Raw genomic sequence first — 21,125 nt, 5'->3', positions numbered from 1 at the left:
TCAGAACACGAGGGGTGATGGTACCCCAATTGTGACTGTTGAATCCTACTTGCCTATTTTTTTTTATTATACAAAGTTATGGATAAAAGATACAAAATCCTACATGTATAATAGATTCCAATAATTATATACGTGCTGCAGTTCATTTATTGTTTCAAAAACAGTTTCAAAATAACGATTGTAACTATAACTAGGTATTACGTTATTTTATAGTAACGATAAATGAAGTAACTAATAAAGTCTTTCTCAAAACTTACTGTAACGAAATTGTAACGATATAGTAAAACAGCCAAATTAATATCCATATAAAAAGAAATAAATTAAAATCCTTAACAGAAATATATTAAAAGTAATGTACATTCGGTAACGGCAGCTCGTGTAGACATAATCAATTAAAGTCTTTAAATTTATATCCGTTTGGATTTTCTTTATAAAATGAGTATTATAATAAAAATATGTTCGTGTATATTAAAGGTGACAGAAAAACGAACCCCTATTTTAAAAAAATGGAGAACGGAATTAATAAATCCGGTTAAGGGTTACAAAAAATAATATTTCAATTGAAAATTAAAACGGCCCTCGAGCCAGAAATAGGTCAAGGTGATAAATTTTCTCAATGGGTGCAAATAATTGTTAAAAAAAGCTAACTCGCGGACTAAAATGCAAAGGTAGCTATTGCCTAAAATCATGTGGATATCGGAATATACATTTAATGTGGATATTTGAGAAGCCAAAAAACTACTTCCAAAACAGTTTTATTGTGAATGTTATTGTATTGTATTAACCGGTAATACGGTACCAACTTATCGTACTTCTAGCATTCAATTTGAAAATATTCTAAAACTTTCATTCCAATCAATTCTAAATTTATTTCTAGAAACGTATTTTATACAACAGATTACTTAATAATCGGAATAGACATGTTATTACAAAAAAATTACAGGACAAATTAAAGCTTTGCAAGCAGCTGGCGTTGGTGAATACTGTAGGTTCAGAAATATTGACCTTTGTCCAACAGTGGACAATATACAATCTGTTAGAAATTTAATTCTGTGAAAATTTAGTTTATTGTCTATTAAATATAGTACCCACCTAGGCAGAGACAAAGCTTCGCTCGGTGTTCTATTTTTTTAATATACTTACTAATAATTATTTAGATGAACTTGAAACGCAATTTTTTTTATGGTAGATAGGTAATGTAGTTTTAGCGCCATCTAGGAGAGTTTTGAAATATCTTCCAGAAATGTAATAATTTAAAAAATATCTACTCTGTATTGTATTATAATCTGTAACCAACTGGTTAATATATACGATTGGACTATTTTCTTTTGACAGAATTGCAATGGCGTATGCTGATAATCACTCTATTCTACCTAATTGGAATTTAAAAAGTAATCTGTAACATGTAAACATGTATAAAAGCTCATTTGAAAAGAATAAGAGCTGAATTTTTTGCAGTTCCTCTTAGCTCGAAATCATAAGATTTGACATATCATAAGAGTCTGTAATAGACCTGCAAGAATAAAGATATTTTGAATTTATTTTTCCTTTTGATTGCAAAAATAAAAGCAAAATTTTGAAGCCCTCCTGAAGTTTGAAGTTACTGTACCTATAGACATACCAAAGATGCCAATACCTTATAGCAATCATTAAAGTACTATAAACTTTATTAGATGGCGTTAATGTGTTTTTATTAAGTAAACAGAATTAGACAATCGTAAAAGTGAAACCTTACCTAAATACAAAATGTTATCCAAATCAGTAGATGCGTCTCCGGGTTGCACGGAGAGTGAGTGTCTCTCGTTTAATTTATATAGGATAATTTATCATAAAATAGATATGTGTATGAAATACCTAAATTGTTCAAAAACTATAGTAGGTATTGGGGTTTATAAATCCTAAAATTTTCTTATGATTATTATAAGAAAGTACTATATTTTAATGCTTATTGTATCAAATATTTTATCTATAATTCGCACTTTTAATAGAATAACGGCCGAACTTAAATTTTAAGCAAAAACATTTCTTGTGAACTTATGAAATCTTTACTATTCCATATATAATAGGGTACAAAATTGAACGTGTTAATTATGATACTTTAAATACAATTAAATTTGTCGCGTTTTATGTATTACTAGATTTTCCCACGACTTCGTCCGCATGGAAATAAACTTTATTTTTCTAAAATAAAAGTAGCTTAAGTTACTCCTTATTACATCAGCTACCTGCCAAAAAGAGCCCCGTCAAAATCGATCCAGCCATTTCATAGATTAGCCGGAACAAACAGACCGACAAAAATAGTAAAAAATGTTATTTTGGTATACAAAATAACATTTTTTACTATTTTTGTCTTTTTAATATACACGTGGTACATACGTGCCACTTGTATATTCATATGCATGTAGTAAAAAATTGCTATTTCAATATTACAAACAATCACTCACATTTTATTTATATGTATAGATTTGAGTGTTAAAACGATTCACAATTATAACTGTGTAATAATTCGTATATAATTACAAAATTCTATATTTTATTCTGTTTTACTTGTGAATTGTTAGTAACGACGTAACATGCCCCCCGTTCGTAAAATGAAATTTGTTTTCATTCGGATATAGCAGATATCCGAGACAAAGATATGTCTAATTTTGTACCTTATTATGACAACATTACAATTCTATATTGCGTCGGCAACCGATGTCGAATTCAGTCAGTATTTTATTAAGAGTCTGATATATTCTTCTATATCGCTTTAAATGTCATATTTAGAGAAATAGCAGTCAAATATATAATAGTTAAGTAAAGAGGATATACATATGTATTTAGTAATTGGAGATTTCGAGGGTCATCCTAATCTAAGTGACATGTATATTTATTATTTACCCTCTCGTTAGTGCCACAGTCGGTTCATATTTTTGAGAATGACCTCTCTAGTGTGGCGTCATACGTATTACAATATTACCTCTAGAAATGATGATAATAACAAACAGCAGTTCTTAAATTAGTTTTGTTTTAATTATCATCATTACTTAACATCATGTGGAGTTTGTAGATAAATACGATTAAAATTATAAAAATAAAAAAAATCTTAATAAAATTAATATTGTAAGGTTACGTCACGAAACGTATGACTTTTCCCAACCCCTTGTCACAGTTTGTCAACCCCTAACGTGTGACAATTATATGTTTATTCATAAAAACTACAACCTGTTTTAAGTATTACAGTGTTCTCTTCTAATATTGTCTATATAAAGTCTTTATTGAAATAAATCGTAATTTTAAGTATTTTTGTAATTTCTGCAGAAGTGGTATAGAATATATCCTACACATATAAATAAACTAGCTACTCGCCTGGTTTCACACGGGAATTTCAACCAATGTAACCTAAACACATATTACACACCTTAAGAAATTAATTACTCGGTTGAAGGATGAAAACCGCATGTACCTATGTTGAATAGTTTTAATATTGTCATAAACATACAGACAGACACGGCGTACTTAGTTCATTTAATACTGAATCTGAAAGCCAAGACAATACTAAAAAAAACAGTAACTAAACTAAATGTTCAAAAACTATCTAATTAAAATAGGTTGGAGTTTTTATGAATATTGTTAATAATGCCCTGTCTTATACCTTATTTGTTGTATTAGTTTCCAAATATAGTTCTAGAACGTTCTAGAGGAAATGGATAATCAGTATTTGTAATCTGGAATCTAAAATCTTCACTTTTTTATATACTCATATAGGAACAATTTTATTTGTTTTTATCCACAATAGACCTAAATTTCGGATTTCTCTAAAAATAGTATGAATTACTTAAATTTCCACTATTTAAAGATATAGTAAAGTGGACATTTTAGATTCTCGATTCTTAGATATTTAACAATGTTTAAATATAGCTATAACTGTTTGTATTTGTCTTAAAATTTTATGTTAGTTACATGTTATAGGCCGTTTGCCTTGAAATAGATGTTACATATACATACAATATATAGATGAAATATTTTCGAATACTAAATAAAAAATAAATACAATTATTGTACAGTTACGGCAATGGATGCATTATCTGACAATTAAAAAAAAACAATAAAACCATAGAGCAAAATTTGCTACAAGAGTTGGCACCTTATAAAAATGAAACTATCTTACAATTATTATGATTGTGAAAGTTTGTGAGTATGGATGGATGTTGTTACTCTTTCACACAAAAACTGTTGAACGGATTTTGATGAAACTTTACAATAACATAGTTCATACAACAGAATAATACATATATAGGTATAGTATATAAATTTCACGCAGGTGTAAAAGAAGTATGTAAGTACTGAAAGGTTCATACAAATATGCAAACAGCTGGTCCCAAATATAAAAGAAAGTAAACAATTTTTGAAAATGGTAGTTTTTCTTTTATCTTATAAGAAAGACAAAGAGACTAAGCCCATGCAGCTATGTACTGCAGTTTTTCGTATTTGTAATTTCCCTGCACCTAAGTCTAATAATCCCTTGAATTATACAGGATATAGAATCATAAAGAACAAGAAACGAAAATAGTGTTTCAATGGCTGACATCGAGTTCTATTCACGGTGCATGTATTTGTTTTCATAATTATGATTGTTTATATGGATTGGAGTGTTTTCTGTGTATGTATTTAAGTATTTCTATGCAGTTGTTTAGTACCCATAGTACAAGCTCAGTTGAGTATTATATGGCGCTATGTGAATTGTCCTGTCTTGCCAAAGAAGAGAAAAAAAAAAATTGTCCTGTATTGATGTTACTGTTAAAAATTGACAGATAATGCAAATGTTGCCAGATGTAGTAGTTAATAAAAAGCTCTATAGATCCTTACTGTTGTGTATTTAGTTATATTACTGGCAAAATACCTTATCCCTAAGATATAGAATGTTGTTGTATTTTTATTTATGTTGTTATTTTTAATAACAACGCAATGTACTTAATTAGTTAATGTTTAAACAATATTAAATTATTAATTCTTAGCTCATACTTTGTTTATTGAGATAAGATTGTTTTTGTTATAGTTCAGTTTGTTAAGTTTTTCTTAAAATCTATCTCTCAATTACCTACCTTTTTAGTTTTCTATTCTAGTCGTGTAAATTAGTTATTGTTAACATTGAATAGTCTTTGGTAGTTCACGAAATGAACGGCGCACTTTTAATTAAACTAAGCGAACAAGTTCGGAAGTTATCTCGCTCTCTCTATCTCTCTTAGCATTGAAAATAAGTTTTTTCTAAATAAACAACTGTTATAAAATCCCGTCTATTACGTTATGTTGCTAACAAGATATTTTTTGCTCGTTTATAATATTTATAGTCTATGGTTAATGTTTCATTAACGATATCAGTACCTAAGCTGTATAAAATTTGTTTTACGGTATTTCTACTCTCCTAAATATAAATTCTGCTCTTTTTTGCGATACAAACAGTTGAATTTTTCATAATTCGATGCACTTCAAACGTAATATTTGTAAAGAATTATAGATCTAAAAGAACGAACTAGTTCGCTATAGTGCCTACTGTGAACTAATTTGAGCGCCAAAGTTGAGTCTACTCTCAAGACTATTTTATTAAATAGTGCTGTCATTTCTTGATTGACAAGTGACGAATGAAAGAATGATAAAATCTATTCAGAACTATTCCACTTAATATATTAGATTAAAGTCGGCGACGTTTGTGACTAAAATTGTGATAGGTGTTTTTATTTAAAACATAATATATACATTGAATAATAAATTTTTCAATATTAAATCTATGAATAAAAGTATTGGACGAATAGATGTTGATTGAGATATATAATGTAGGTTATTCCTGCATTGTCCATCAGTATTTTTATAATTAAAACGAATTTTAATAAGTATAAAAAGTTACAAGTTTATATTGTTTGATTTAGATACTCGATGATACCTATTTACGAGTAAAATACTTCCAGTTATTTTTAAAAATGTGAAACAATTTGTCTCTGGAAATACTACATTTGCAATGTCTATGGACAACACTACTAATAATTCTTTAATTTAATCATATTAGAATCGAAGAGTGCTTTTTCTATGAACTATTTTATGTAAGCTAAGTACAACTTAGCGTCGACTAGCTATTCCAAGTGTAGAAGGGTCTGTACATAATTACAAAATGTGGAACTATCAGTTTCAAAGGAGGATTATTCGTAACAACGATACGTAATTAAACATTACCACGTACTTATATACCAATATAAAAATCTTGTAACTTTTTACTTCTAAGGTATTATAAAAAGATTAATTAATATAACAATTAGATTATTCATCAAAGGAAATTCAAAGATTCTACTCAATTTCCCGCGACTGGTCTGCAATTGATCTCATTAAATATTATAGCAGAATGGGAAGATTTCCTTTGTCGAATTCTCTATGTTCAATAAAATGCACGTAGATTACCTATGTTGAATTTATTCCCAAGTTTAAGAATAAATAATTAAATCATACATATAATAAAGATAAATAAGCTGTGCCTGTATATATATTAAAATAAAATATGTACACGTGTTGCCTAGATAAAATAAGTATTGTTCAGAATGTTTGTCTATGCATTTATGAACTGATTCAATGATCTAAAGTTCAGTCTGCGTGGGTACAGACTTACCTATTACAACCGACAAGTACCTTGCTTTGCGTGTTGTTTCGGTTGAAGGGTGAAATTAGGCAGTAATATTGCAATATTAGTCATGACTTCATAATCCTCTGAAATGTCTACGCATGATATATCACGGGTGTTACATGATAACGTGATATCCGTTGTACTGTTTTTGTATGTAGACGACGGTTATCTCTTACCATAAGGTGGCCGTTAGCTTGTTATTCCAATTACTTAAAAAAAAGTTGAGCTATTTTATATTAATATGTCTTTTTGAGTAGGCAACTCGTGTACAGCCGCAGGTGCAGCTTGTAAATAAATATAGTTAGATTTAATGTGAAACAGCACGTGCTATGTTCATTAATAATTTAAATACATGTTTTAAATGAAGCTCAGTGGATGGTAACATTGTTTATGTTGAAATGTTGTTTTTATAAGAAAAAATAATAAAATGTTGTTCCCAATTAAAAACTTGTAATTATTATACCTATTTTATAATTACATCTACCTTAGCTTTTTACTATATAACTACGTATGCGCATTTCGGAATAACTTCTTGTAAAAACCATACAATTTTTCCCTGTACCGCCTTACTTGCGATGGTCAAGGGATCGATTCCTCGCACATTACAAATTCTTGTACATGATTGTTTGTATGTTTTCTATGTATATCCTTTTGTCAATAATGCAATAGCATAATCTGGTGGTCACTACATTCTCCCTAATTGAATCGTATATTTCTGTAATCATGTTCGCTCGTTTGAAAAGAATTAGAATTGTCATTTTTCTTGGCTCGAAAGCACTATGACAGTAGATTCGACATATCATAAGTCTGTAATAGACCTAATAAACAAAATTATGATAGTATGTATGTATTTAGAAACAAAAATATCTAAGTATCTTTTATATCAGTAATCATGGCCATAACACAAGCTCTGCTTAGCTTGCCACTAAATAGCGCTGTGTGAATTGTCCAGAGATATTATTAATTGAAACTTATAAATAACGAAGTCAACACAGGAGTGATTGGAATCACATTTATTGCGTATCTTACAGAGTTTAGTTTAGTTATTCACTTATATTACATTGTCTACTCTATCGGCGAAGGTAGCGACGCGCCGCCCGCACTCGTAGCACCACAACACCGTCTGCGAAAACAAATCATTACTATATATATATCAAATCAAATCAAATCTTAAATATCATCCTGATCATCCATTGAGTTATCACATTATTGAAACCTTCAAGAAATAAGCTTATTCCTTCTTAAAATGCCGACAACGCACTTGCAATTCCCCTGGTGTTGTGGGTGCTCATGGGCGGCGGTAAACATTTACCATTAGGCAAGTCGCAAGCTAAATATTAAAAAAAAACAGTAAATGGATGTTTGTTACTCTTTCACGCTAAAACTACTGAACCAATTTAAATGAAATTTGCTACACAGTTAGTCTAGACCCTAAGAAAGGACATAGGCTACTTTTGAATGCGATAGAAGGGTTATAAGGGGTTGAAAGAGTTATGTATGGAATGTCATCATTTTTGAAAATGAAACGATGAAACTTTTTCATTTGGCTTTTATTGGGTTAGGTTATTAAATATATATTTTTTTCATTATTTGGTCAAGGTCACTATTTTACGCGGACGAAGTCGCGGGTACAGCTAGTAGACTATAATTTAAAAAGATGTATAAATTGGGCGAAATGATAAATGTCAAGTAAGTGTGATGGAGACGATGTTGCTTGCGTCAACTGTACTATATAAATTTACTACCTGCGCCCGCGGTTTCATTCGCGTGAAGTTTATAGACTGTCATTCAGTAGTTTGCATGAAAAAGTAACAAAATCCATCCTGGATGGATGGATGGATTTTGTTACTTTTCCTGGATGGATTCTGGATGGATGGATTTTGTTACATTTTACACTTACATTTACAAATTTCCGCGTTTATAATATTAGTTCGATAGTCATAGTTTTAATGTCAAAATTGCTTTGTAACACTCACAGCGAGCTAGTTTACTTCCAGCGGTTGTTCTCGTAGTCCCATTTGGACGAGAGTCCGTCCACTGGGTTGACCTTCAAGTCCAGCATTCTCTTCAGCTGCGCCTTCTGGCGGTCCTCGCTCAGGGTATCGGGCAGAGGACTGTATACTGTGAAAAATGAGTTATTTTTTGGTCAATGGCTGGCCATAAATCAGGTTACACCAATTTGAGTGATTTAACCTGATGCCAAGTGGTAACCGTAGCCTTCATACATGAAAATCATTACACACACTACCCACTCAATTTGACATACACAGGTATATGTCAAAATTGAGAATAGATTAATATTATTTAAATTATTTATGGTCAAATTTCGACTATTGGATGACCACTAGTAAATGTAAATTAAGATTCTATTTTCCGCCATTGAATTTATTTATATTATTTTCAGCGTTTGGGTTATTATTAAGATCTCAAAAGTGCGTAGTACCGCTACGGACATCACGCGTCTATGTGGCGCCCGTGAAACAACTTGTCGTTTCAGAAGACTAAAAAGTCATGATTCTTACCCTGTAATTTCACTGCCTAATGTGTCACAATCGAAAATAATAGCTTCCGAAGCAAGCTGCTTGGCAGCTGAAATAAGTAGACTGAAGTAGTCTCTAAAAAACTACTAACTAACTAGTCCAGTCTACCACTGGTACTCTGTGTAGATATTAGGTACCTTCTGCACTTTTGAGATCTTTATACTAACCCAAACGCTAAGGCGGAAAATAGAATCTTAATTTACATTTACTAGTGGTCACCCAATAGTCGAAATTTGACCATAAATAATTTAAATAATATTAATCTATTTTCAATTTTGACATATACCTGTGTATGTCAAATTGAGTGGGTAGTGTGTGTAATGATTTTCATTGATTTAATGTATTTTTATACACAAATTAAATAAAAATATTAGTATTCTGCACTCCCTCTCTATATAAACTATAAGTGAGCGAAATTCCGTATGCGGCATTTTCGTTAACAGGTACAAAGATTTCGCTTCATGTATTAATATTATATATTATTTTTATTGCACTTTAACACAAGATTTTATATACATGTTAGAAATTGTGTTTACAAAGGAGGATATCTAAGAGAGATCTCTTCCAGTCAACCCAAACAGCGTGACACAGGACGTGATGTGTGGGTCACAGAAATGAAAATAATACAAGAAAAAATAATGATTAAATATTACTCACCGAAGAGTTTCATGCCCATGTAGATCCATACAGAGATGGAAGCGATGGCGAGGCCCCAGCCGACAACCGCCTTCCACTCTCCAGTGGGCGCTTGGAACTCTGCGAAGGTCTGGCAGAAGGAGGCGCGGTATAGAGTTTTCTTCTCTTCAATGGTCAGTTTGCGCCAATCTCCCTTTTCTTTTTCACGGAGGATCTGGAAGTATACATAACTTTTATTTCATGAACCTGTTGTCTAATGCTATGAGACGAACTTCTTAGCATTCCATGGATTTGTCGCTACGGTGACCGTTCATCATCAGATGGGCTGTATGCTTGTTTGCTATTGTTGTATCATATAAAAAAATATACTATAAAAATAAAATTAAAGTATCTGTTTGTAATTTCAAATTAACTGTATCTCACTTACACATGATACAACACCAACATCAAAAACTTTTTTTTTTAATTTTGTCAATCTAGCTGTATCTGTTTGTTCTAGCTAATCCGTAACATAGACTAAAGTACCTGAAAAAATTAAGGATCTTCAGATTTAGTAGGGATCCTTAATGTAACCCAAATTGTAAAAAAATTGGCTTTTGTATTTATTTAAATTAGTAATTAATTTATGTATTTATGATCATCCCACCGTTTTGTAACGCCCACAGTACTCTAGATAAATATTCCTGAGGATTGAGTGAAATTACAATTTCACTGCCATATATCACCCTTCAACCGAAACAACAATGTATACTATTGATTAATTTTAATAGCATTAGCTAACATAACAAATGTATAATAGCTGAATATGGACAACGAGGGGGAAAGAGGATTGTTAGTAATTTGGACCAATAACACCAATTGCCTCTGCAAACCATCATGATAAACTCCTGGTGACTTTGTCCAGGTGGGGTTAAGTGACCTCATATTCATCTTATCATCCTCCACTAGTACCCCTTCAGCATAAACAGTTAGCGCAGGCACCTGCCGGTACTAAATGCATGGTGCACCTGAACCATTCCATTATCATTTATTAAAAAATGCAGATCTATCCTACAAAGTCTACTTTGATCAAATATTATTTAAGAGTTCCTATCAGGAACATATTCCGACAATAGTCCCGCTCAACTAGGAACCGTCTGGACAATAATTACTGTCATTGTAGAATATTACTTCTTTGTTTTTATAGAAACTGACCTTGATATCAGGTGTGTCCGGGCGGAATCTAACAGCCGGCAGAGGGAAGTCGGGCCTGTCAGCGTAGTTGGGCTGGCCATTATATCCACTGCCTACCCACTCGCGATTTCCAACCTGCATATAAAAAAATATTAATATAATAAAATCTAGAACTATTTACAGAGCCCCATCTAGTTCCAAGCTAATCAGAACTTGTGTTATGGATACTAGACAGCTGATAAAAATATTTAAATATATTATTTCTTGTAAATACATATATAATAGAAAACACCCAGACCGATACAAACTACTACGAGGATGCAGAGCTTAAATATATAAAATTTTCTTGTAGTTTGTGGCTGTTATATAACTGTTTTGATTTTGTAAATGTATATTTCATAGTTCTGAAACAGTGTACCATACACATTGGCTGGTGAATTGTATGGACTCTACTTATGTTGTATGGACTAACAGTTTGGCTGGACTCTTAATGCATACACTTTGCCGGCAGGTTTGTTACGGAAGCTGTGCTAAGCTGCTGGATGTATGCCTCTTGCATAATTTACCACTTTTTTATATATGTGGTCCATCTTGTCCAGTTCGGCCATCTTTTTGATGTCATCAGACCATCTGGAAGATGCTACTGCTTCCCATACTAAGTCGCCACATTATGGATCTGTATGTCTGGTATGACCAGTCCTCTATGTCCAGTCTTATATGGACATATGAATGACAGGACAGTGTGTATGATTGACCTTAATACAAGAATTATATTTGCTAGAGTAGGGAGTTTGGCAACCAAGTTTCGCTGCAGACCCCAAATGTCTGATGTAATCAGTCATTTTTTCTGACATCAGTCATATCCTTGACCATTGGACACGCTCTTTATATCTTGGGGTCACAATATAGTTTTTTAGTGTGCATCTAAAGATACATTAAAATATTCAGTCATTTTATAACTTCATTATAAAAGTACAGTGGACCAGCGGTCATCCCCGGCCCCCTTGTAATCTGACATGGTCTATTATTTATTATTGAATATTTTTTTGACAATTCAGAGTACTTCAAAGTGCATATACATACATACATATATAACATAGAATCTTATCACTGGATCTGTAATTTGTCGGATTAAAAGATACTCTTTTGTAAAAAATTCCGAACTATAGGGGATCCTTAGGCAGCACTCATATGATATATAATCTCAATCATATAATCCGACAAATTTGATGGTCCAAACTGCCCTGCAAAATGTTTGTCGGATAACCGGGGTCCACTGTACTGAAGATTTACTTAATTTTATTTTAATGTATAATTGTAAATATGTATAAATGTAACAGATATAAATAGCATACCTTAGCAAGCTCACTGACGGCCCTGGTTCCAGCAGGTACGCGGACTGCATCTAGCAGCGCCCGGCGCATAAGGTAGTTGGCCATGTTTCTACACAAACAATTAAATAAAAATACATTCAAACAAAATAAAATGGCATTTATTCATACAGGACATTTGTATATTTATGTACACAGAATTCAACACAAAACATATATACAAAACAAATCAATACCAAGAAAAATGTATATACTCTACATTATAGTAAATTTCAAACAAACATTTTAGAATGGTTATTTATTTATTCTTTGACATCAAAATACAAATTTAGTCAAAAGGAGAAGTTTGAAGCTCAATCCTGTGATTAGATTACTAATCTACAACAACTATGTTTTCCTTTATTTTCTTTTAAATAAATAGTGTTCAAAAATATAAATATTCTTTATTCAAATAAAATTTATATAAACACTTTAGAATAGTCATATTTTTTTTACTTGGAACACAGACTCATCAGGAGAAGAATGAATAACAAACTTGTGTGTTGCTCTTTTAAATAAATCTTGTTCAGCATTAGATTTTTAATAATTTGTGTGACTACAGACTGCTAACTGTCACCAATTCATAAAAGATAAAGGATGTAGATAATTAGACATTTAGACTGAAACTTTTTTTTATGACAAACAAACAGATGGTGCTGATGATATTGTAAGTGGTGAACACAACTTAGGTACATCAACAACACCATACCAATCATATACCCTTTGATACAACATATTATTATGTAAAGGAACTTGAACCTCCAACTGGAACTAACAAGCCCCGGGAAACACTCAGTTTCCCTATTTTCCACATAACGGAGTCAGCTCCAGCATGGTGAATCCATGGTATGCTAAGAATGATGTCTCTGTCTTGGTTTTTATATATGCTATATGTTATTGTATATTTGTATTCTCCAGTCCATGTAATTTCACTGCTATATCAGACCATACAATGGATACACATCTTACAAAACGGCTGTAATAGGTGATACGGAGGTGTTCCACTTTGTACAAAGTCAACCTCGGCAGTGTGTCTCTGTCTGATTGTTTGTTAGCTTTTCAGGACTAAACCGCAGTAAGGATCTCAATTTAATTTAACCGGCAGAAAGATTGTATCAAAAAAATACAAACGTAGTCACGAGCATTAACTAGTATTATCTAATACTTAAAACAGTAAAAGAAGATACACCTACCTGAAGTCTTAGCTCAAGATAACAAAAGTTAGGTTATTACTTACAGGCAATCGATAACGAGTTACATAATCACAAATATTTTTCCTACGGATATTTTTATATAATATGTAATAAAGAATTGAAAATTCCTAATAATGAAATAAACAGAAAAGATAAGTAAAACAAAATAACAAACTGCTGGAAAATAGAAAATTTAAATTTCGAATTACGGAGACGTAATTTTTAGACGTACTTAAAATAATAACTGATAAAGTTATGTACATGTGATTATTTTAGAATTAATACATTACATAACATTAATAAATAATATATTATTTACCTTTTGTATGTGAAATGATATATTTCTAATTAAAATATCACCACCAACACCTAAATGGAGACTTTGAGAAAAACATAAGCGCCCTCTGTTTAGTGGAACAGTCAAACTTTTGTAATCTGTGACAGATGTTCCGTTTCACGCAATATATTTTTTTAATGATTAAAGTTGGCCATAATACATTATGATAATTAAAAAATGTATGAACATATTTCAATTACATTTTATTTATTTTGTAGAAAGTACATTTAGCACATCCAAGAAATAAAGCGATAGGAACGTTTTATAGGAAACAGTATGATTTAATACAAATTGATACTAAATTTTATGAGATTGCAACACTTTACTTGAGAAATATATTCGATCGAAGTAATGTGAATTGAAAGTTTTAGGGATTATGTATTAATTTAAAATTCGGATATTGTTAGATTTTTAATATTTATTTTAATTCACATTAAATAAATAAATAATCTTAAGTCAAACTACTAGAATTAGATTAAAGTCTTAAATTTATATATTGGCATTTAAACAGTATTTTATTTAGAATATTGAGAAAAGAATCATTACCAAGTATTTTTTTTTTAATTTACATTATATTTTAGTTTGTGCATCAATTTCCTTCGACAATAAATCATACAATTCATTTTTCGATAAAAATTCATAGACATTGAATGTTTCATTATTTCTATACGTGATATCTTTAAACGAGTCTGTTGGTATACTTAGACCAACTTGGACATTATCATTATTGTCACTGGAATCGAAATTATGTTTCTTTTTTTCACTGTCAGAAAGATACAATAAATTCAATACAGAATCATCATGTAGATCTTTCCATTTACCGTTTTGGCGTTTATGTTTCAACAAATTAATCAATGATTTTTCATCTACATCCTCAGTTCCAGTTTTAACTTCACCTGCAATTTCCTTCATATCAATATTGTTTATTAATTTACCTATATCTTGTTCCATCTGCTTTTCCAAGTCTTCATTCTCCAAAACGGTATAACCCTTTAAAGTTTTTGTAACCGGTTCGTCACTGTCCGGTTCCACTATGCCGATTCCAGTCGCCATTTTAACCTGTACTGCTCCTGATTTAACTCCTGGCTTATCCTTATTAAGTATACCAATTTCAGTAGCTGTATCAATAACAGTTTCTGCTTTAAAGTCGTCAACAGTGTTTTTCTTAGCGGATACTTCTCGTTTGTTGTTGTTTTCTTTAGCATTCCTGAACAATTCTTGGTATTCCTCCACTTCTTTGCTTCCGAACATGCTCAGAAGGAATTCATTAAATAGACCGTTATCATTTAAATTTCTTAAAACTTCTCTATCAGTTATGGGTATAGGGTTTATTGCACCCTCGATAGGATCTATTTTAAAGGTGGTAGGTGCAAGCGTATAGTGTATAGGTCTTGTGGAAGGGTCAGTATAAAGCTTGAGAGTTGTTCTTTTCTTGATGTAGGGTACATCCTGAAAACAGCAAATGAAATTAAATTATCTCTATTCATTTAGGTCTATTACAGATTATTCTGATATCCCAAATTTACAGCTAGTTTGAAGTGCTTCCTAACTGGAAAGCACTTCAAACTGACTGTAGACTTGTTAGAAGAGGAACTAAAAGGACACCCAGCTCTCATTCTTTTCAAATGAGGTTGTACAATTACAGAAATACAATAAAAAAAGATTCATTTTTAATTAAAAGATAATTGATAAAATGCAGAGTAATTCATTTATTTATTTCGTATAGGATTACAAATTATTAACGAACTAGATTTTTGTAGTGGGATATGGAAATAGTCTTAGTATAGAGAATGGTCATGCAGTTATTCCGGATATTTATACCTGGACAATATAGCTAACAAAAAAGAAACTACCGTCGCCGACCCATGGCAGAAATAAAACATCAGTATAGGTGGAGAAGAGTAGAGATATAGAGAAGACAACGCAAATCCCTAAACGAGAGGCTAAATGTGGAAACAGAGTTCAACATATAATACAATACAAAGTAGATAAGAAGGGGAAATCAATAAAAAGTACCAGTGATCCCATTGCAAGCTATGTACCATGTCAAGGTGACCTCCATGTGGTCTAGATGCTTAAGAATGGGATACGGTGAAGGAGGATGGTCATCCGAAACCTCAACTCACCATGCACCATCAGTATGCTGAAGAGATGTGATTGGCATTACAACCTGATGTACCACATACAAAATGTGTTTGATTTTCTCTCACCTGCTCCATGATTTCTTCTATCCAGTCGCTATAGTGACCGATCTTGGTGAAGACGGTTGGTGCGTCTGGTGTGCCGCACACTGGAGATCCAAAACTAATTATACCCGTTAGAAGTCCATTCACAATCCCTGGACCACCAACATCACGCTGTGAAAAAAAAACTTTATGTAGCTATGTACCATTGTATTAAGGGGGCACAAAGGTTTTGCATCACGTATTAATACAATGGTACATATGAATAAAAAGTGCATTAAATCTAAAAAAAAGTCATTACCCATATTCTGTTGTTTAAGGTTATAATCTGTGGTTAAATTGAGAATAGATTAGTACTATTTGTCTATAGTCTTACTGAATGTTAAATGAATTTGCGGGTTCGATTCCTCGCACGGCATGTATGTATAGTATGTATGTATTTACAAAATAAATATCTATGTATATGTATCAGTTATCTAGTACCCATAACACAAGCTCTAGCTAGCTTAACTTGGGTCTAGATGGCTCTGTGTGAATTGTCCTGAGATTATTATTATTCTTATATTTTCGCCATTAGTTTCAGTGGTATGTACCTAAATATAAAAACATTTAAACTCACGTTACACGCACCGCCTCCTTTAGACACAAATCCTGCACAAAAATGCTTCTTTGTAACATATTCACTGAAAACAAACAAAATTAAAATATCCACAGACATTAATTTGTTTCCCCTCATACGTCCATCTCTGATTTTAATTTATGAATGAATAGGCAAAGATCCTTAGACCGCACAACAGCAGGAAAATGTAGTTAGAAATTTTCTTTATGTAATTGGAATCCCATCAAAACATAAATGTGAAATGATAGCCGAGTTTAATATTATAATATATGCCTTGATTGTTGACTTCTACGACAAAAGAGGTGAGATCTAAATGGGTGCCAAGTTCAATAGTCTGTCCTGAAATGTATTTATAACAATATAACATCATTTCTTCTTATAAATTAGGATAATATACTGTAGACTAAGGTCTGACTTTACACGAACCATTTGGAGCCATCCAATTACTAGTTCGTGTAAATATACACACGGTGCTGCTCGCCAGTTCTCTTACTTGAAACTCGGCTTGACACGCTACCTCGTGTCTAGATGCTACATGATGGGCAACCTAATAATAAGCGATAGTGGATAGGATCATTGTTGGTAATGGAGATCCATAAAAAAATTATAACAGTCGCTTACATAATACAGTACTATAGACATCACATGTACCATGACACCTGGCATACCATTCATACATTGTCAATCTAGAGGACTAAGATGTCATGCTTAGATCTCATGCCACTTATTTTATAATTTCAAGTTAAAATTCTTATTGGAAACACGATTCCATCTTACCTGGAATATATATCTTGGCATTCATCCAAAGGGTATACATCCAAGACGTCAAACGACATTATATTAGTCCAGGGATCATTCAAAATGTTACTAGACTGAAAATTTAATCAAATTTATACAAATAAATAACAGCTATGCAATATGATTAAAAAAAGAGAAGATGTACCTATTTATAACCAATAACAATCAATACTGTAACGACATATTACAGCAAATGCTGAGTAGAAGGCCTTGCGTATAATACATCACAAGTGCCACAAGTATAGAATAGAATAGAATAGAAAATCATTTATTCAAATAAACTTAATTTAAGCACTTTTGAATAGTCAACATTTTTTTTATCTACCGCTTATTCGGAAAGCTGTCTCATCACAAGAAGAATAAGCAAGAAACTTGTGTGTTGCTCTTTTAAACAATCCTTGTAAGTTCACATTTTACAAGTCGAAACGTGTGAATACAAACTACCAACCAGCACTAATTTATTTAGGCTCAAATATAAAAACACAATAAGATTCAATCAGTCGTAGTGATAAGAGCAGACCAGTCCCTACAAACAGCACTCGTTTCACGAGTATGACGGATGAGCCAGCCATCACTGCGCTCGACCATATTTTAGAGAGCCCAATGACCCGGCCCACCACGCCGCCACATGTCTGGACATTTTAGTGAGCATGACTACTCATTCCACTCGACCACGTAATACACGTATAATTAATATCAGCTGCCTTTACACGATCTTTTAACGCGCGAATATGTTTTCACGCAGGAAAGAATACGCATGTAAATGTAGACAAAGAGAGAAAGAACGTGCTTGCAGCCAGCTCGAGCATTCAATCGTATCACTGCAAAATGGCGGACATCTGACTATGGAGCAAAAACATATTTATAGAGTTATTGATTAATTTATAAATTTTAAATGTAGTTGGAAATTAAAATCTGTGGCTTAAAAAGGAAGTTAAATGACGCGAAAGATTGGCCACAAAAAATTACAAAATGCAATCCCTAATGATTTCCTTCCGCGCGCTCCTGATCGCTGGTGTTATATTGTCTTATATATATAACTATTGTTAAATGCGTGACTCACACGTTTAGCTCCCCATCCAACAATTGTAATGCCATTAGTCGTCAATGGTAGACTATATGCTTTTCTATCAATGTCTATCTTCTTTACCCTCTTCTTACCTCTTCTTTTAAACTTTAACTTCCTCATCAGACGCAGTACACATATGTTGTTACGCAAGTTTCTAGGGTTGTACTCGGGGTGAAAGTAGACTTCCAGGACTGGGATATTCTCTCCGCCACCGCTGTAGAAACTGCTGCCGACTCTAACGGAGAGAAAGGCTGGATTCTCACGGAAAAAGCGGTTATTCCAAGCCCTTAAAATATAAATACTACTTTTTAAAGGTTTGCAACTGTAAACAAGATTTAAATAAACTAAAAAACATGATGAACAACTATTGTTCCAACCCGTTCTGAATTTCGCTTGCTTTTTTAAGAATGTGTGTATAACGCGATGTAATCTGTCCAAAGCCTAAAATTTTACTAAGATCCGTTCAGCAATTTAATCGCATAATGCTAACTAATAATAGACTATCCAACACAAAAAGAATTTTCCAATTCGAACAATTCCTTCCTGAGATTAGCGCGTTCAAACAAACAAACAAACAAACTCTTCAGCTTTATAATATTAGTATCAATAGTATCAGATATAAATAGATATGTTCTTACAATTGTAGACAGGAGGCGGCAGTTATAACGAGGTCTGACTTGATGATTGAGCCACCACATTGAAACTTGTTGAAGATCTGAATGCTAGCCATGAATGGAAAATATTTGATTTTAGTTCTGTGGCCCATGTAAATACGACGACCACTCGGCTCTGTAAAACAATGTACATAAATCACACTTATTTAGACAAATAAATAAGTTTTTAGTGTATGTTTGTAATTTCGTGAAACTACATAAATGCATAATTTTGAATTCTGTCTGGCCGTTTGTTCTTGCTAATCTCTGAAACGACTGGACCGATTTTGACGGGACGTTCATTCGCAGATAGTTAATATTGTAAGGAGTAACTTAACTTATTTTTATTTTAGAAAATTTATTTCACTAAAATAATATCCACGCGGACGAAATCATGGGTATATTGTACATCAACTTAATAATACAAGCAAAAGCAAATACATACCCCAAAATTCACTTTCATCGGTGAAAGTTTCATTTTCTGAAGATTCTAATGAATTTAATTTATTAACTTCTGTAAGATTACATGGCACATCACGGTGTTTCAGATGCTGTATTATTTTATCATTAATGTGTAAATTTGGTTTATTAGCCCCATAAATATCCTTATAATATTTAAGAGTGTCAAGAAATACATGAATATGGTTTACAACATCTTCGTTTTCAGCATCACTAACAATTGCGCCCGGATCCTCGTTTAATAGCTCATTTAATATAGTCATAAAATTTGCTGTTTCATTGTTTATATTTTTATCAACTCTGGTTAGTTTTGATATTTTTTTCAAATTTGCGTAGTCCTCCAAACTACGTGATACTAGATGTTTATGGACAAAAGATCTGCCCTGTTTCGATTTTAGAAAAGAGAAGAGTTTGTCTGTCGTTTCTTGTATTATCTTTTCTGACGTCAATATATTATTATCTTCGACTGTTGGTAATTCAGTAAGTCCTACTATTTGATGACTATTCCAAATTAAACAGACAATTATTGATATCGACATAGATATTTATATTTCTAATATAATTTTGAGTTATTTTTATTGTATAAGTAATTTTTAATACAATAATGTTAATTTAGTAAAACAACAGTAATGTTAATTTAATAAAAATGTTATATTTTATTTTATTGTTATTTTATTTCGTAAGTTTTATTGTTAAAACTTTATTATCGATAAGAGTAAATACGTTTCGTGATTTCAAATATGTTTTTATATAGAATCCATTAAAAAAATATTACGTAATGTTACTATTAATATTTTACTTAGACCATTTTAAATATGAATACAAGAAAAATAGTTTCAATAATTATATCTATAATGTTTGAAAGTATACAAACGACGCTGATAAAATCATCTCAATTAAACGAAACACATTACGTACACAATATAAATGATAAATTGCAAAATGTTATAAATAAGCTGTTTAGTACACTGAAAATTACTAAGCAATTTGTCGAACCATTAAAAATACAAGCACTTTTAAAAATATATTACACAATGAGGGACGTAGCAGAGAATAATTGGGTTATGTACGAACTAATCAGCAATACAGTTAAACATAACACGACTGATGTCAAACTTTACGACTTAATACAGGAATCTCTTCATCAAAAATATTCGAGATCAATAACAAACGTTGCTGTAGTAAATAACTCGAAAGAATTTAATTTAAATTCTACAACTGACGAGGCCGATGTTTTTGAAGAATTTATGAAAGAAATAAATGAATTTACAATAGATGACTTTAGGCCAGAAGAAGTTAAAACTAATAAAAGAATCAGAGACACAAATGTAGATCATAGACGTGCTTATTATGATTTAAAGATATGGCGTAAGTATTAAAAATGTTATTCAATAGAATTTAAAAAGGACAAACTTTCTTTTGAAACATTTTTTTTATTCCACC

General features: G+C 31.8%; 2 protein-coding genes across 2 annotated transcripts; both read right to left on the bottom strand.

Moving 5' to 3' along the window:
• Window positions 1-7,650: 7,650 nt before the first annotated feature.
• LOC131854180 (cytochrome c oxidase subunit 4 isoform 1, mitochondrial-like) lies at window positions 7,651-13,992 on the bottom strand. The gene is made up of 6 exons (XM_059205309.1): window positions 13,884-13,992; window positions 12,357-12,444; window positions 11,023-11,136; window positions 9,850-10,042; window positions 8,629-8,773; window positions 7,651-7,775 (listed from the first exon to the last, which is right to left on the bottom strand). Exons 2-5 carry the CDS (start codon window positions 12,438-12,440, stop codon window positions 8,640-8,642), a joined length of 525 nt encoding a protein of 174 aa, XP_059061292.1. The 5' UTR covers window positions 12,441-12,444; window positions 13,884-13,992; the 3' UTR covers window positions 7,651-7,775; window positions 8,629-8,639.
• Window positions 13,993-14,471: 479 nt separating this feature from the next.
• Window positions 14,472-20,221, bottom strand: LOC131854202 (uncharacterized). Its single transcript, XM_059205330.1, has 7 exons — window positions 19,669-20,221; window positions 19,209-19,359; window positions 18,565-18,856; window positions 17,481-17,575; window positions 16,704-16,767; window positions 16,112-16,258; window positions 14,472-15,350 (listed from the first exon to the last, which is right to left on the bottom strand). The coding sequence occupies exons 1-7, from the start codon at window positions 20,219-20,221 to the stop codon at window positions 14,472-14,474; spliced, it is 2,181 nt and encodes a 726-aa protein (XP_059061313.1).
• Window positions 20,222-21,125: the final 904 nt, after the last annotated feature.

This window comes from Achroia grisella, unplaced genomic scaffold (assembly GCF_030625045.1).
Source record: "Achroia grisella isolate CSIRO2021 unplaced genomic scaffold, CSIRO_AGI_Agris_v1 utg971, whole genome shotgun sequence".
Lineage (NCBI taxonomy): Eukaryota > Metazoa > Arthropoda > Insecta > Lepidoptera > Pyralidae > Achroia > Achroia grisella.
The sequence above is the reverse complement of the archived record's forward strand: the minus strand, read 5'-3'. Positions and strand labels throughout refer to the sequence as shown.